At 37.9% G+C, this 18569-nt stretch overlaps 1 protein-coding gene across 3 annotated transcripts in view; it reads right to left on the reverse strand.

The window, feature by feature from the left end:
- Window positions 1-18569, reverse strand: part of KPNA3 (karyopherin subunit alpha 3) — a 91347-nt gene that overhangs the window by 21058 nt on the left and 51720 nt on the right. For all 3 annotated transcript variants that reach the window (XM_043891884.1, XM_043891886.1, XM_043891885.1), the window contains exons 3-8: window positions 4573-4662; window positions 4354-4383; window positions 4210-4262; window positions 3994-4089; window positions 1294-1379; window positions 347-433 (exon numbers count right to left, since the gene is read on the reverse strand). In XM_043891884.1, the coding sequence (XP_043747819.1) occupies window positions 347-433; window positions 1294-1379; window positions 3994-4089; window positions 4210-4262; window positions 4354-4383; window positions 4573-4662 (442 nt within the window). The remainder of the gene's footprint in view (window positions 1-346; window positions 434-1293; window positions 1380-3993; window positions 4090-4209; window positions 4263-4353; window positions 4384-4572; window positions 4663-18569) is intronic.

Genomic DNA, 18569 nt, shown 5'->3' on the forward strand with positions numbered 1-18569 from the left:
AATTGTATTTAAAAAAAAATTACATTCAGGATGAGAAAGTCTGAAATGTATGCAATGGCTCATGTTGGGACACTGATGTTCTATGTTTCCTCACCATCAGTCAAGGGCATCAAGTGTTGCTATTTCTCCAGATTTTGATTTGGGGAACACAAATTTAACCTACCAGTCCTGGGTAACAAATTGCATATCCATCTAAAGAGGTATAATCTTAAGTTAATATTTATGAAGCAAGAAGATAGTCAACCCACATTAAAATTAGAGGAAACATAGTGTGTAATGGCCAATGTAGGAAAAAAGTTAATTAAGATACTTAACTGGAGTGTTTTCAAACCTAATTTCAACTTACCTATAATGTTTCCCAAAGCCCATACTGCTTGTTCACAAACATTCTGATGTGGTGAATGGAGAAGTCTTAGAAAAAGAGGTACGGCATCTATAATAAAGAAAAAACTAATATTTATACTGCAAAATGTTGGAAGAGTTCACAGGTTTCAGCCTAAATAAGTTGATGAAATATATATAGAGTTTGGTACACTAGAGTTGCTCAATTATAGTTCAGTGAATGAATAAATGTAGCAAATACCTTTACCCTAAATATGCTACGTTTTAGTGTTTCCCCTAGTCTCAAGCAACAGACTTACTGACAATATCTAGAACTGCAGTAATATTAATTAAATGAAAACAACAGCATGAAGTTTTTCCTGTAATTCATTAAAAAAAGGTTTCTATCTTAGAATACTTTAGCCAATATGATTCCAATTGTTGATATGGGATTAAATAGAACTGATTATACCCATATCAAGCCTACCTTATATTTCAAGATAATTTATCATTATACTCCTTACTCTACACATAACTTATGAACTAACTCAAATTCCAAAAGACTGATATCATATTCATTTCAGGTGAGAACTAAATAAGGCAGATCACTTTCTTAAAATTTCAGTCAGTTGTATACTACCTCTAGGATTTTTAGCTGTATCTCTGCACTACCTGTATTATTGAATGTTTAAATTAAAATTGACTCAAACTTTTAACAGCTTTACTGAGATATATCTGTTTAAGTGTACAATTCAAAGGTTCTTAGAGTTTATACAGAGTTGTGTAGTCATCACCACAATCTAATTTGACAACATTTCTACTGCCCCCAAAAGAAATCCCATACCCAGAAAGTCCTACCATCTTCTCCCCCAGCCCTAGGCAACCATTTACTCTGTTCTTTGTCTCTACCGAGTTTCCTGTTCAGCACATTTCATACAAATGACAGAAGGTCCAGCAAGTTAATTTACTTACTAGACTGTACAACAGCTTGAGTCTGTGCAGAGGTTCCTGATGCTATATTAGTTAATGCCCATGCAGCTTCAAACTGTAATGAAGGACTGTAAAAAACAAAAAAAATCTTTAGACACATAACTACAATTTAAGACCCACAGATTACATGGTTATCCTTTACCTTGTCCTTGAATTTCGCCTCATTACGTCCAAGTGCCTGTTGAATATCTCCACTTGAATGTCTCATTTGCTCTCAAAGTCAGTCAATATAAACTCACTTCTTTAGGTTCATTGGCAGTTGCAACATTCAGCCAGTCATTACTTTCCTTGACCTCTTTCTCTCCCACAGGTATCTAACCAATAGGTCATATCAATTTTACCTCTTAAATATTTCTTATATTTATCATGCCATCCAAAATATCACTGTGGTAGCTGAAGCCCTCATCATCTCATCTGAATCACTGCCACAACCTCTAGACAGGTCTTAAAGCGCTGACTCCACTACATCACCTGTTTCACATACCAGCAATATTACAAGGCTACATAATTTTGCTGACAGGATAAGATCATTATAATTTGGAATGGTAATGGAAGACTTCACAAAGAAAGTGAAAACTGAACTAGGTTTTCCAAGAGTGATAAAGAAAGAAAGTCACTAACAGCTGGAAATACAAATAAAACTACCATGGCTGGGATGATCATGATGTATGCAGCTGACAACAACACAGAGACCAAGAGAGCTGAAGCCAAGAAGATATGCACACAAAAACCAAGGAAAGCCAAAGGTTAGGAACTTAGAAGAAACTCTATACATATCAAAGAAAGACAGTGAGGTTGTTAATATCAAAAGATTAGAGAGATCAGAGAAGGAAAAGGTTTTAAGAAGAGTAAATGTCAGTGATAATAGCAAGCAGTAAGGTTAAAAAGATGCAACAGACCAGACAATGAAGTAGCAGACAAGAACCATCAACACATGATGAACTTTGGCAAAAGGCAAGAAATAAGAGGGTATCGAAGTTGAGGAGAAATAAAGCAATGATAAAATCAAAGATGATGAGATAGTTTATGTTGTCTCAGACTAGAAGGAGAAAGAGTTATTAAACTAGTATATATGGTTTGGCAAACTACTGACAATGAAGGCCTGAAATGAGAAAACAGAAAGATGTAAAAATACAATTACAAAGCTAGGGAAAGTCTTCTAAGATGTCATGTAAAAAGAGAGAGATAAGATAGAGAAAATAAGTAATTAAATGAGTGCAATAAGTAAACAATGAAGAAACATTTATTATATGCTTGGTATTATGTGGTGTTTTGTATACATTATTTTCATTCCTTGCAACCACCTAAATTTTATAGATTAGGTACCTAAGCATCAAATGCTATTTGGGTTTAGGTCAGTAGCAAACCCTAGATTTAAACCAAGGTCTATTCAGCTCCAGTCTTGGGTCTTTTATATTATGACACAATTGCCCATAACAAATCCATTAAGTCAGACTGAAACTATTGATAATTTTCTATTTTTACCTTTAGTGGTAGTTATACATGTCTGTATATATTTCAGCATACTCTTCTGTTATATATACAAGCTATATTTCACAGAGACACCCACACAAATGAGACCATGACAAAGACAAAAAGGCAAAATAAATAAATAAATGGAAAAGAAGAGAAGAAAAAAGAAAAGCAGCTCAAGAGCCAAAAAAAAAAAAAAGGAAAGAAAGAAAAAAGAGGGCCCTAAAGGAAAACAGAATTAAAAAAAAATAATAATTGAAATAAAACTTATTTTTGCTTAAATAAATCTTAAAGAAAACATATGATAGTATTTAAAAAGCTTTTGGAGAGATGGTTGTGGCACATAATGGAAAAAGAATGAAGTATTTTAAAATAATAAAAACCCTTAGTGGAAACATTTATAATGCTACTATTTTAATCTAGTCACCTGAAAATCTCATAGACAATATTTAGCAAAATACCCCCAAGTTTTAGTCTAAATGATCCTTAAAAGAAAAATGAGCCTTTGTTTAAATGTATTTTGGGGTTCAGCCTTACATTCTACCCAGTTAACTCAAACTGATGAGATTTAAGATCTAGCACACCAAGATCTCTCCAAATACTAGTAGAAATGGGGCCAGTACCTCAAAAGATACCAAGTGGTGTTTTTCTCTTTCTATTTTGGGAAATTATAATCTGCCCTCTTATTTTTAATTTACCACAAATAAAAACCATGATGATAGACAACTAATCATGGCTGGAGTTCTGTTAAAGACTTCACAGAGTATCATGGATCAGCTGGAATATTCCCAGGGTAAGAAAGAGCTACTCAGTTCTGGAAACCATTCATGTTGACTCAAGTCATGAGGTTAATCTATATATAGACTCATAAGCAAAGAATGACTCAAACACTATTTGGGTTGTTTTAAAACATTACTGAAGAAAAAGCCAACTAACAAATAAAGACTATAAATGTTTGAGATAATTTAGAATAGACAATAAACAGACGTTAAAATTTTCCTAGAAAATACACACACATACTTTATAAACTAAAAAGAAAAGCACTTAGGTCTGCAGAGTATGATCACAGTATTAAGAAAATTGTGTTAAAATACATGACAAATGAAAAATGTGATAAAGGCAAAACCAAATGGAACCCATTACTTAAATAATAATCCCAAATTTTCAGTTGGCTGAAAAAAGTGAACAGGGAGTCAAATCCATACTTACTTATCATCCCTTTCTAGACATTTCACTAGAATTGGTAAAATCCCAGATTTTATTAGGTCATCAATTGGTGGATTTCTGTCACTGGATAAAAGCTTTCTACAAAAAGAAGTATGAGAAATTAACTGCTGTAAGTTTCAAACTACGAACAGAAATAACAATGTACTACTTCTAGACCAGGTGTGACATAATTCTCTCTCTGGACAAATTCTTCCTTACCTTGCAGCCTGGACAGCACTCAACTGGACCACTGGGTTATCACTTGTGGCATTCTGCAACACCAAACGTAAATTTCAGAAATTTAAAAAAAAAAAAATCAATTTCAAAATACTTCAAAAAGAGAATATTAAATTAATAACATACCTGCAATATAGCTTCTAGTGTTACATTTTGCTTAAAAAGAAAAAAAGATAGTTCAGCAAAGAGTTTAATAGCAAAATTACATTAATTAATGTATTTACTAAAGTTAAGAGTTAATATACCCTAATTATCATTGTAAAATTAGTCTTAAGATTGAGAATGAAGTTCTCTGGTTATTATAAGAATCACTTTTACAACACCTTATAAGCAAGGTTAACTTACTGCTTTAAAATCAGCATCAACATCTGAATCTTCTAAACTTTCCTCTTGGGGAACATTTCTTTTTTTCAGTAAGTGTTCATCTCTTTTGTTCTGAAAGACAACCAATAAAATAGTTAAGTTGTAAAGGCTGCTGCTAATGAAAATGTCATTAAAATTATTTCAACTTTATCAGCCAACTGTGAAATAAACACTAAACCTCTTTATAAGGATAATATGAATTAAATATGTATACTGCAAATCAATGACAGGACACATTCTGGATTTGGTAACAAAATTACTTACTGGTTTAAAGACCAGCACTCATACACACACAATTTATTAGGCAGCAACTGCTTTCACCAATACTGTGCTTCCTAATTTGTAAAAGAAGATTCAAATTTTAAATAATTATGCTGCTGCTGCTAAGTCACATCAGTCGTGTCTGACTCTGTGCGACCCCACAGACAGCAGCCCACCAGGCTCCTGTGTCCCTGGGATTCTCCAGGCAAGAATACTGAAGTGGGTTGCCATTTCCTTCTCTTATTATAAAGATCCAGCAAATATATTTCAACTAGTATACTAGCTTTCATCAACTTACTGCTAATGGTTGCCTGAAGCAATGCATTTATTAAGAAGCCAGCTTGATGAGGGTTTATTGCTCAAATGTTAAGATTTCTATGTATCCCACTTATTGGGAGTGCAGGAGTGGGAATTCACTAGCAAAAATGTCCTCTACTTCCTATTACCTCAGTTTTAAACTCTTATTTCTTCATTTTATGGGATTTGAACTCTTTGTAATGGCAACGTGTGCCATTTTACGTAACATATAACTGGGTAAATGACAACTTTTCTATTTTTAGTTTGTCTACAGAATTAAAAATAGATAAAAGACTGATATCTAAGATTCTTTTCAATTTAAAACTTCCAAGACTTTACCTTCTGGTCTTCAATATTTACAGAATATTGTAATATTTCTGTTTGACTACGACAGAAAGGTACTGATAGTGTATTAATACTGATGCTAAAAATTCAGATCAAATAGAAAAACCAGAGAGAGACAAGCCTTACTGGGTTACATACGCGGCATTTACTTTTGTGCTCTGTATAAGGAATCGTGTTTAAACTAGATGCTGACATGTACGCTAATGCTTAAGAGATTACCAACTTCAAATTATATCACAGCACATTTAGTATCTGCTCAAATAATTAATTCTACATTATTTTCAAATTAATGCATCTCACAAATATGAAAATCATGCACTGATATTTTATAGTCTCAAGTGGCTCCCCACAGAATACTTATTAATTTACAGAGAAAAAACCTGGCAGATAAATGTCCTGATCAAATGGCAAAAGTTATAATTGAGTAAAGGAAAAGTACATATAACTCAGGGAATTCTACTCAAAATTCGGTAATGGCCTATATGGGGGAAAATAAAATCTTAAACAGAAAATATATCTCTTCAAGAAAATTAGTGATACCAAAGGACCATTTCATGCAAAGATGGGCACAATAAAGGGCAGAAACGGTATGGACTTAACAGAAAGAGAAGACAGTAAGAAGAGGTGGCAAGAATACACAGAAGAACTATACAAAAAATATCTTCATGACCCAGATAACCACAATGGTGTGATCACTCACCTAGAGCCAGACATCCTGGAATGCAAAGTGAAGCAGGTCCTCAGGAAGCATCACTATGAACAAAGCTAGTGGAGGTGATGGAATTCCACTTGAGCTATTTCAAATCCTAAAACATGATGCTATGAAAGTGCTGTACTCAATATGCCAGCAAATTTGGAAAACTCAGCAGTGGCCACAGGACTGGAAAAGGTCAGTTTTCATTCCAATCCCAAAGAAAGGCAATGCCAAAGAATGCTCAAACTACTGCACAATTACACTCATCTCACACGCTAGTAAAGTAATGCTCAAAATTCCCCAAGCCAGGCTTCAACAGTACGTGAACCATGAACTTCCAGATGTTCAAGCTGGATTTAGAAAAGGCAGAAGAACCAGAGGTCAAATTGACAACATCCGCTGGATCATTGAAAAACATAAAGAGTTCCAGAAAAACATCTGCTTCTGCTTTATTGACTATGCAAAGTCTTTGACTGTGTAGATCACAACAAACTGTGGAAAATTCTGAAAGAGATGGGAATACCAGACCACCTGACCTGCTTCCTGAGAAATCCGTATGCAGGTTAAGAACCAACAGTTAGAACTGGGCATGGAATAACAGACTGGTGCCAAATCGGGAAAGGAATACGTCAAGGCTGTATATTGTTCCCATGCTTATTTAACTCATATGCAGAGTATATCATGTGAAATGCCGGGCTGTATGGAGCACAAGCTGGAATCAAGATTGCTGGGAAAAATATCAATAACCTCAGATATGCAGATGACACGACCGTTACAGCAGAAAATGAAGAGGAACTAAAGAGCCTCTTGATGAAAGTGAAAGAGAAGAGTGAAAAAGTTGGCTTAAAGCTCAACATTCAGAAATCTAAGATCATGGCATCTGGTCCCATCACTTCATGGCAAATAGATGGGAAAACAATGGAAACACTGACAGACTTTATTTTTGGGGGCTCCAAAATCACTGCAGATGGTGACTGCAGCCATGAAATCAAGAGACACTTGCTCCTTGGAAGAAAGGCCATGACCAACCTAGACAGCATATTAAAAAGCAGAGACATTACTTTGCCAACAAAGGTCCGTCTAGTCAAAGCTATGGTTTTTCCAGTGGTCATGTATGGACGTGAGAGTTGGACTATAAAGAAAGCTGAACACCAAAGAATTGATGCTTTTGAAATGTGGTGTTGAAGACTCTTGAGAGTCCCTTGGACCTCAAGGAGATCCAACTAGTCCATCCTGAAGGAAATCAGCCCTGAATATTCATTGGAAGGACTGATGCTGAAACTGAGGCTCTAATACTTTGACCATCTGATGCAAAGAACTGACTCATTGGAAAAGACCCTGATGCTGGGAAAGATTGAGGGCAGGAGGAGAAGGGGGCGACAGAGCATGAGATGGGTGGATGGCATGACCGACTCAATGGACCTGAGTTTGAGCAAGCACAGTGAAGCCAGGCGTGCTGCAGTCAATGGGGTCGCAGAGTCTGACATGACTGAGAGACTGAACTGAAGTGATAGCTGATTTACAATGTTGTGTTAGTTTCAGGCATACAGCAAAGTGAATCAGCTACCAGTTGCTTCTCCTCCTGCCTTCAAGCTTTCCCAACATCAGGGTCTTTTCCAATGAGCCAGTTCTTCACATCAGGTGGCCAATCAGATTCGGCATCAATCCTCCAATGAATATTCAGGACTGATTTCCTTTAGGATTGACAGGTTTGGTCTCCTTGCAGGCCAGTAAAAAAAGTTTTTTTTAAAATTTCAAATACATTTAAAAAAAGAAAAAACAGTAAATGAAAATCAACACAGTATGCCTTCTCATCAATGTGCTGACAAAACAGTATCATCTTGGTGGTACTCATGAGCAAAATAATAGTAGTAATAACAACGACCATCTGAGAAAAGTCAGACAAACATAAACGGGCCATTCTATTAAAAAATCAGTCTATAGATTCAAATACACTGTCATGAAAGATATAGACTGAAGAACTACTGGATCAAAGGAGACTTAAGAAACGATACAACTAATTGCAATGTCTAATCCTAGATTGGATCTTGGATTTATAAAAGAATATTATGGGAAAAAGCTAGCAAAGTATGAGTGATGGTCTACGGATTAGATAGAAATTTAGGTGAACTTGAAAAAAGAACCGTGGTTACACTGAAAGGTGTATGAAAATAATGTACTAAGGGTGTAAGGGGGCACCATGCTGCAACTTAACTGGTTGGGGGGTTATATAAATATATATATTTATTTATCAGGGAGAAAGTGAGAATAAGACAAATATGGGAAAATGCCAAGAATCAAGGAAGTTGGGTGCTGAGTGCTGTACTTTTCGGGTACTATTCTTGAAACCCTGAATTTCAAACTGCAAGTATGAAATTTTTTCCAAATTAAAAAAAAATGTATGCTTTTCACCTTGTGAATTACAACATAGTTAACCCTAAAATCCATTATTGTTTGTTATTCAGTCGCTAAGTTGTGTCTGACTCTTAGCGACCCCATGGACTGCAGCACACCAGGCTTCCCTGTCTTTCACCATCTTCTGGAGTTTAAGTTCATGTCCATGGAGTGAGTGATGCCATCTAGCCATCTCATCCTTTTGCCCTTCTTCTCCTTTTGCTTTCAATCTTCCCCAGCATTAGGATCTTTACCAATGAGTAATCATGTGGCCAGAGTATTGGAGCTTCAGCTTCAAGCATCAGTCCTTCCAATGAATATTCATCAGATATTTAAGACTGACTGGTTTGATCTCCCTGCTGTCCAAGGGACTCCAAGAATCTTCTCCAGCACTACAATTCTAAACCATCAATTCTTTGGCACTCAAGTTTTTTTTATGGTTCAATTCTCACATCCGTACCTGACTACTGGGAAAACCACAGCTTTGACTATACGGACCTTTGTTGGAAAAGGAATGTCTCTGTTTTTTAATACAGTGTCTAGGTTTGTCATAGCTTTCTTTCCAAGATGCAAGTGTCTTCTAATTTCATGGCTGTAGTCACCATCTGCAGTGATTTTGGAGCCCAAAAAATTGACATCAAATTGCCAATATTCGTTGGACCACAGAGAAAGCAAGGGAATTCCAAAAAAACATCTACTTCTGCTTCACTGACTACGAGAAAGCCTTTGACTGTGTGGCTCACAACAACATGTATTATATGGTAATTTTTAACACTTCTTGGAATTTAAGCCGTCTAAAAAGTTTCAACAAAGTTGACAGATTTGACAGATAAACACAAAACAAAAATTATTCTAACCCTGATTCTGTTCTCACCCTATGTTTCCTCCAACTTTACCAGAGTCTGATGATTAAGCTTTCTAAGGTCTTTCCGGGATCTCACTCCCCCTATTCCTCCTACTCTCCCAGGTATTTCAGGCACAGAAGTAATACAAGCGCATAAGCACCACTCAATCCTCCCCTGTACACAGATGCCCAATCCAGGGACAGCATTTTACCATTATATATTATGTCTGCTGTAAGGAAGCTCCTTCCTAATTCGCTAAATTTTCTTTTTCTTTTTCAGACACACATAGGTGCTCAATTTTACTAAACTGTGCTTTTTAAAAAAAAATCTATTCAAATGGCCACATAATTCTCTCCTTTCATCTATAAATGTGGTAAACTGTGAGTTTTTAATGTTAAACTCAGAACTTTTTAATGTTCAACTTATAAGCTGGGATAAACCCGTCTTGGAATTAAACTATGTATGTATATTCATTACTGGTTTCAATTTAATAATACTTTATGTGGGATTTTTTTCCCACCTATGTTCATAAGTGAAACTGGCTTATACACATCTTTTCTCACTCTATCTTTGCCTGATTCTTGGTGTTATGGTTTGTTAATCTTATAAAATGAGTTGAGAAATGTTCCCTCTACCTTCTCTGAAATCACCAAGTAAGGCTAAAATTGTCAGTCCCTTGAATGTTTGCTGGAGTTCTATCTGTGAGTACTTTTTCTTTTCAGGGCAACAAAAGAGGTTAAATTTTTAGTTACTGATCTAATTAATTGTTCTAAAATCTATTCAGGTTTTTAAATTTCTTCTTAAGCTGGGTAAATTGTTTTAAATTTTTCCACTGGGAAATTGTTTCACCTGAGTTTTCAAATTTATTGGCATAAAATTGTTCATATTCAAATTGTGGTTGTTTTAGAAAATGGTTACCATTCCCCTTCCGATATCCATGCCTCTGGATAATCTGGTCCTATGTTTATTCCAGGTATGGCCATGTAACTTGCTTTGGCAATGGACTTGAGTTTAGTAAATGAACTTGAAAAGTTCCTCCACATCCAAGCATGTCCTCTCTTGCCACTTATATAATTCTAGAGCCACCAGGTGAACAACTGTGAGCTTGCCTGTTGCAGGATGAGGCCATGTGGAAGACAACTAAGGTCTCAGTCAGTAGTAAGAAACTTCTATGAGACCGTCTTAGATCATCCAGTCACCAGCTAACCCACCAGCTGACCAGAGATGAATGAAGGAGCCCAAGCAGAGATCAGGTGAACTGGCCCAGAACAGAAGAATCACTCTGCCAACCCACAGAATTGTCAGTGGAATAAAATGGTTATTTTGTTCCTAAGCCACCAGGCTTTGAAGTGGTTCATTGTTGTTATTCAGTCACTAAGTCGTGTCCAACTCTGAAACCCCAAGGATTGAAGCATGCCAGGCTTCCCTGTCCTTCACTATGTCCCAGTGTTTGGTCAAACTAATGTCCATTGAATTGGTGATGCCATCCAACCATCTCATCCTCTGTCTCCCCTTTCTTCTCCTGCCCTCAATCTTTCCCAGCATCAGGGTCTTTTCTAATGAGTTGGCTCTTCACATCATGTGGCGAAAGTACTAGAGCTTCAGCATTAATCTTTCCAATGAATATTCAGGGTTGATTTCCTTTAGGATTGACTGGTTTGATCTCCTTGCTAGCCAACGGACTCTCAAGAGTCTTCTCATGCAGTAAAAACGAAGTGATGTGAAAGTTAAAGTGTTAGTTGCTCAGTTGTGTCCAATTCTTTGCGACCCCATGGACTGTAGCCCGCCAGTCTCCTCTATCCATAGAATTCTCCAGGCAAGAATACTGGAGTGGGTAGCCATTCCCTTCTCCAGGGGATCTATACTAAGCAGGGAAGTAATGTACTAATATTTTTTAAAAATAATGCCACATATGAATTAACATGCCTTTTAAATTCCTTTCATTCCCCTCTACCTGCTATAAATTTCTCCTGTAAAGGTAACTCTTCAATTCCACAGGTTCTGACATGTAATATCTTTCTCTTGGTCATATATTGGTGTTAGTTAACTTCTATTAGGATTTCTTCATGCTCAAGGTATTGAGAAGTGCTTACTTTTCCCCAACAATTATGAGGTTTTGGTAACTTTCTCATTCACTGATTTCTCATTTAATTGTTTTGTAATCAGAGAACAAAGTCTGTACAACACTGAAATTAGCTGACATTTGCTTTAAAACAGAGTTTCCCAAACTTTTTCAGTACATAGTATAAGCCAAAGGCAATATCCAACAGTTTTCTTTATCAAATAGTTAGATCCAAACTAGTTAATAGTAATTTGGGAGCCGGGGGGTGGGGCAGTGCCAAGGCAAACTTAAGTTTAAAGAAAATATCTTTATTTCACTTAGACAAAATATGTAATTGAAAAAAACACAGTGCAACCTAATGGTCAAATTATGAACTATTTTAGTTCTGTGGTAATGAATGATTCTGTGGTATCTGAAATGTTAAGTGTCACTGTGCTTCTCATAAAAATTTAGACTATCCGAAGGTATTCCTCTGATTCACTAGAGTTCCATGTTACCTCACCGCACAGTGCAGCAACCAAGACTGCACTTAGTTCACAAAAGCAATATTCAAATATGCATGCGGCTTTATATGTGTATATTAGATATCAAATACTTGCAAATTAAGTTATTTACCTATCTCTTATTAACTGGTGTATTTAAAAGTTCTCCCACAATGGACAAACTTCTCCTTGTAATTGTGTCAATTCTGGCTTACATATATTAATATCTGGGCATACAAAAGTTTAGTGTTGTTATAGCTTCTCAGTTACAACAACTAAGGGGTAGGGTACTCTAGAAGTCTGGTGTACTGCAGTCCATGGGGTCACAAAGAGTCGGACACAACTTAGTGACTGAACAACAACAGCTTCTTAGTACGTTGCTTCTTTTATCAAGAATTAAAGTAACAACCTTCATAGCTGAATTCAAATCATCCTAACAAAGTCCATTTTGGGTATCCTAGGACATGAAAGTTATACTTTACTCTTAATAAAAAATATGTACAACCGAAGTTAAGATGATCAATCCCTGAGCAGACTGCTGGTGATGTGATTAATCACCAAAACCAGCAACTTCAACTGTCCTTTTGCTTGTCACTTAGAGATCTTTACCCTCTTAGAGACTGTGCTATAGTAAGTTCAGCATCTACAAAGGTATCTTTTTCTTTGATCAAGTGGGAGGGGAGCTCAGAGGATATGGAAACTGGCCTAGTTTATCTCCAAACACATACACACAGACTAGATACATTTTAAAGTTCTTTTAGAAATCCATTATTAATCTGTTGACTCATATGTGTATTTAATACTTCTTAGATCTTCTGTTTTCTGACAACTGGTTGAACCACACGGAACTGCCACTTAGTACATCAAAAAGCTTAAACATTTACATTAAGAGGCATTACAGCATAATGGTTAAAAACTCAGCTCTGCCATTTTTCAGCTAGAGACTGACCCAGACTTGCCCAAGCATGTCCAGGAGTCTCCAGCAGAGGCGTGGTCAGTGGTGGCCTGCTGCAGGGTCCAGAGCACTGAGCCAGGAGACCTTTGGAAGGAGGTCCCATTATCTCCATCACCTCCACCATAGTTTGGCCTCAGGACAAAAAACAGGGAGGGAACACAGCCCCACCCATCAACAAAAAACTGGATTAAAGATTTACTGAGCATGGCACCATCTGAATAAGACCCAGTTTCCCCCTCAGTCAGTTTCCCCTATCAGGAAGCTTCCATAAGCCTCTTATCCTTATCCAGCAGAGAGCAGAAAGAATGAAAACCACAATCACAAAAAACTAATCAATCTGATGATATGGACCACAGCCTTGTCTAACTTAATGAAACTATGAGCCATGCTGTGTAGGGCCACCCAAGACGGACAGATGTGGTCCACTGGAGAAGGGAATGGCAAATCACTTCAGTAGCCTTGCCTTGAAAAGCCCATAAGCAATATGAAAAGGCAAAAAGATAGGACACTGAAAGATGAACTCCCCAGGTCGGCAGGTGCCCAATATGCTACTGGAGATCAGTGGAGAAATAACTCCAAAAAGAATGAAGAGACAGAGACAAAGCAAAAATAACACCCACAGTTGCGGATGTGACTGGTGATGGAAAGAAAGTCCGATGCTGTAAAGAGCAATACTGCATAGGAACCTGGAATGTTAGGTCCATAAATTAGAAGTGGTCAAACAGAAGATGACAAGAGTAAACATCGACATTTTAGGAATCAGTGAACTAAAATGGACTGGAATGGGTAAATTTAACTCTGAAGACCATTATATCTATTACTGTGGGCAAAAATCCCTTAGAAGAAATGGAACAGTCCTCATAGTCAACAAAAGAGTCCAAAATGTAGTACTTGGATGCAATCTCAAAAATAACAGAATGATCTCTGTTCATTTCCAAGGCAAACCATTCAATATCACAGTGATGGTTATGGTGGTGGTTTAGTCGCTAAGTTGTGTCCAACTCTTGCGATCCTACCAGGATCCACTATCCATGGGATTCTCCAGGCAAGAATACTGGAGTGGGTTGCCATTTCCTTCTCCAGGGGATCTTCCCGATCCATGAATCGAACTGGGACTCCTGCATTCCAGGCAGATGATATACCAACTGAGCTATAAAGGAAGCCCAATATCACAGTAATCCAGGTCTATGTCCCAACCAGTAATGCTGAAGAAGCTGAAGTTAAATGGTTTGATGAAGACCGACAAGACCTTCTAGAACTAACACCGAAAAAAGATGTTATTTTCATTATAAGGGACTGGAATGCAAAAGTAGGAAGTCAAGAGATACTTGGAGTAACAGGCAAATTTAGCCTTCGAGTACAAAATGAAGCAGGGCAAAGGCTAACAGAGTTTTGCCAAGAGAACTCACTGGTCACAGCAAACACCCTCTTTCAACAACAAAAGGGAAAACCCTACGCATGGACATTACCAGATAATCAATACCAAAATCAGATTGATTATATTCTTTGCAGCCAAAGATAAGAGAAGCTCTATACAGTCAGCAAAAACAAGACTGGGAGACGACTGTGGCTCAGATCATGAATTCCTTATTGCAAAATGAAAATGAAAGTGTTAGTCCCTAAGTCGTGTCTGACTCTTTGCATCTGTCCATGGAATTCTCCAGGTAAGAATAGTGGAGTGGGTTGTCATTTCCTTCTCCAGGGGATCGTCCCAACAGAGGAATCGAACCCAGGGCTCCTGCACTGCAGGCAGATTCTTTACTGACTCAGCTATGAGGGAAGCCCCACGTCAAACTTAAATTGAAGAAGGTAGGAAAAACCAATAGACCATTCAGGAATGACCTAAATGAAATCCCATACAAATATATGGAAGTCACAAATAGATTCAAGGGATTAGATATAATAGAGTGGCTGAAGAACTATGGATGGAGGTTTGGGGCAGTGATCAAGACCATCCCCAAGAAAAAGAAATGCAAAAAGGCAAAATGACTGTCTGAGGAGGCCTTAGAAATTAGCCGAAAAAAGAAGAGAAGCAAAAGGCAAAGGACCAAAGGGAAAAAAAAAAAACAAATTTGAATGCAGTGTTCCAAAGAATAGCAAGGAGAGAAAAGAAAGCTTTCCTCAGTGACCAATACAAAGAAATAGAGGAAAACAACAGAATGGGAAAGACTAGAGATCTCTTCAAGAAAATTAGAGATATTAGGGGAACATTTCATGCAAAGATAGGCACAATAAAGAACAGAAATGGTATGGACTTAACAGAAGGAGAAGACAGTAAGAAGAGGTGGCAAGAACACACAGGAGAACTATACAAAAAAGATCTTCACGACCCAGATAATCACAATGGTGTGATCACTTACATAGAGCCAGACATCCTGGAATGTGAAGTCAAGAGGGTCTTAGGAAGAATCACTACGAACAAAGCTAGTGGAGGTGATGGAATTCCACTTGAGCTATTTCAAATCCTAAAAGATGATGCTGTGAAAGTGCTGCACTCAATATGCCAGCAAATTTGAAACCTCAGCAGTGGCCACAGGACTGGAAAAGGTCAGTTTTCATTCCAATCCCAAAGAAAGGCAATGCCAAAGAATGATCAAACTACTGCAAAACTGCACTCATCTCACACACCAGTAAAAAGTAATGCTCAAAACTCTCTAAGCCAGGCTTCAACAGTACGTGAACCATGAACTTCCAGGATGTTCAAGCTGGATTTAGAAAAGGCAGAGGAACCAGAGATCAAATTGCCAACATCCTCTGGATCATTGAAAAAGAAAGAGTTCCAGAAAAACATCTACTTTTGCTTTATTGACTACACCAAAGCCTTTGACTGTGTGGATCACAACAAACTGTGGAAAATCCTGAAGGGATGGGAATACCAGACCACCTGACCTGCCTCCTGAGAAATCTGTATGCAGGTCAAGAAGCAACAGTTAGGACCGGACATGGAACAACAGACTGGTGCCAAATCGGGAAAGGAGTACATCAAGGCTGTATATTGTCACCCTGTTTATTTAACTTCTATGCAGAGTACATCATGAGAAACGCTTGGCTGGATGAAGCACAAGCTGGAATCAAGGTTGCCGGGAGAACTATCAATAACCTCAGATATACAGATAATACAACCCTTATGGCAGAAAAAGAAGAAGTAAAGAGCCTCTTGATGAAAGTGAAAGAAGAGAGTGAACAAGTTGACTTAAAACTCAACATTCAGAAAACTAAGATCATGGCATCCAGTCCCATCACTTTATGGCAAATAGATGGGGAAACAATGGAAACAGTGACATATTTTATCTTTTTTGGCTCCAAAATCACTGTAGATGGTGACTGCAGCCATGAAATCGAGACGCTTGCTCCTTGGAAGAAAAGGTATGATCAACCTAGATAGCATATTAAAAACCAGAGACATTACTTTGCCAACAAAGGTCTGTCTGGTCAAAGCTATGGTTTCTACCAGTAGTCATGTACGGATGTGAGATTTGGACTATAAAGAAAGCTGAGCGCTGAAGAACTGATTCTTTTGAACTGTGGTGTTGGAGAAGACTCTTGAGAGTCCCTTGGACTGCAAGGAGATCCAACCAGTCAGTCCCAAAGGAAATCAGTCCTGAATATTCATTGGAAAGACTGATGCTCAAGCTGAAACTCCAGTACTCTGGCCACCTGATGTGAAGAACGGGCTCACTGGAAAAGACCCTGATGCTGGGAAGGATTGAAGGCAGGAAGAGAAGGGGTCGACAGAAGATGAAATGGTTGGATGGTATCACCGACTCAATGGACATGAGTTTGAATAAACTCTGGGAGTTGGTGATGGACAGGGAGGCCTGGCATGCTGCAGTCCATGGGATTGCAAAGAGTCGGACACGACTGAGCGACTGAACTGAACTGAAGTGGTGTGTTTAGTTTTGCAGTTTATTACAAGCACAAGCTTCTTAGATTGTAGCAGACCTGCAACAAACAGTTTCAGGACTTTTAGCCAATGACCATACTTTGAATAACACTGATACTGATCTATAAAAATTGAGGGTCAGATCTAGTTATTAACATGCAGTGCCTTGAAAGTGAAAGTGAAGTCTCTCAGTCGTGTCTGACTATTTGCAACCCCATGGATTGTAGCCTACCATGCTCCTCCATTCATGGGATTTTCCAGGTAAGAATACTGCAGTGGGTTGCCATTTCCTTCTCCAGGAGATCTTCCCAACCCAGGGATTGAACCTGGGTCTCCTGCACTGTAGGCATACACTTTACTGTCTAAGCCACCAGGGAAGTCAATACGCAGTGCCTTACTGGCCTCAAACTCTTTTTGTTTGAGCTCTTCTATTTTCTTTTACCTCCTTGATCTCTTGCTTTCTTATTTCACTAAGCCTTTATGGTTCAACATTTGTAAGAAGTCTGTATTTCGGTTTTATTTCATGTTGTAAACAGTCAAAAAATGAAATGACTTGCCTAAAGTCACACAGCTAAAAAATGGCAGAACTGAGTTTTCAACCATTATGCTATAATGCCTCAATGTATACGTTTAAGCTTTTTGATGTTCAGTTCAGTTCAGTCACTCACTCATGTCCGACTCTTTGTGACCCCATGGACTGCAGCACGCCAGGTCTCCCTGTCCATCATCAACTCCCAGAGTTTATTCAAACTCATGTCCATTGACTCGGTGATGCCATCCAACCATCTCATCCTCTGTCGACCCCTTCTCCTCCCGCCTTAAATCTTTCCCAGGATCAGGGTCTTTTCCAATGAGCCAGTTCTTCACATCAGGTGGCCAAAGCATTGGAGCTTCAGCTTCAGCATCAGTCCTTCCAATGAATATTCAGGACTGATTTCCTTTAGGATGGACTGCTTGGATCTCCTTGCAGGCCAAGGGACTCTCAAGAGTCTTCTGGAACACCATAGCTCAAAAGCTTCAACTCTTCGGTGCTCAGCTTTCTTTATAGTCCAAATCTCACATCCATACATGACCACGGGAAAAACTGTAGCTTTGACTAGACAGACCTTTGTTTACAAAGTAATGTCTCTGCTTTTTAATATGCTATCTAGGTTGGTCATACCTTTTCTTCCAAGGAGCAAGCATCTTTTAATTTCATGGCTACAGCCACCATCTGCAGTGATTTTGGAACGCCAAAAGATAAAGTCTGTCAGTGTTTCCACTGTTTCCCCATCTATTTGCCATGAAGTGATGGGACCGGATGCCATGAGCTTAGTTTTCTGAATGTTGAGCTTTAACCCAACTTTTTCACTTTCCTCTTACACTTTCATCATGAGGCTTTTTAGTTACTCTTCACTTTCTGGATTCACTTTGATGATCCAGTGGATGTTGGCAGTTTGATCTCTGGTTCCTCTGCCTTTTCTGAATCCTGCTTGAACATGTGGAAGTTTACAGTTCATGTACTGTTGAAACCTGGCTTGGAGAATTGTGAACACACCATTTAGTTCCTTTACTTATTAATCTAGGCAGAAAAACTTTCATGGTAAAGGAAGCAATGTCTTGTTTACTCTTTTTTTAAATTTTTAAAAATTAATTTATTTTCTTATTGAAGGATAATTGCTTTACAGAATTTTGTTGTTTTCTGTCAAACCTAAACAAGAATCAGCCATAGGTATACATATATCCCCTCCCTTTTAAACCTCCCGCCCATCTCCCTCCCCA

The sequence above is a fragment of the Cervus elaphus genome, chromosome 30 (assembly GCF_910594005.1).
Source record: "Cervus elaphus chromosome 30, mCerEla1.1, whole genome shotgun sequence".
Classification (NCBI taxonomy): Eukaryota; Metazoa; Chordata; class Mammalia; order Artiodactyla; family Cervidae; genus Cervus; species Cervus elaphus.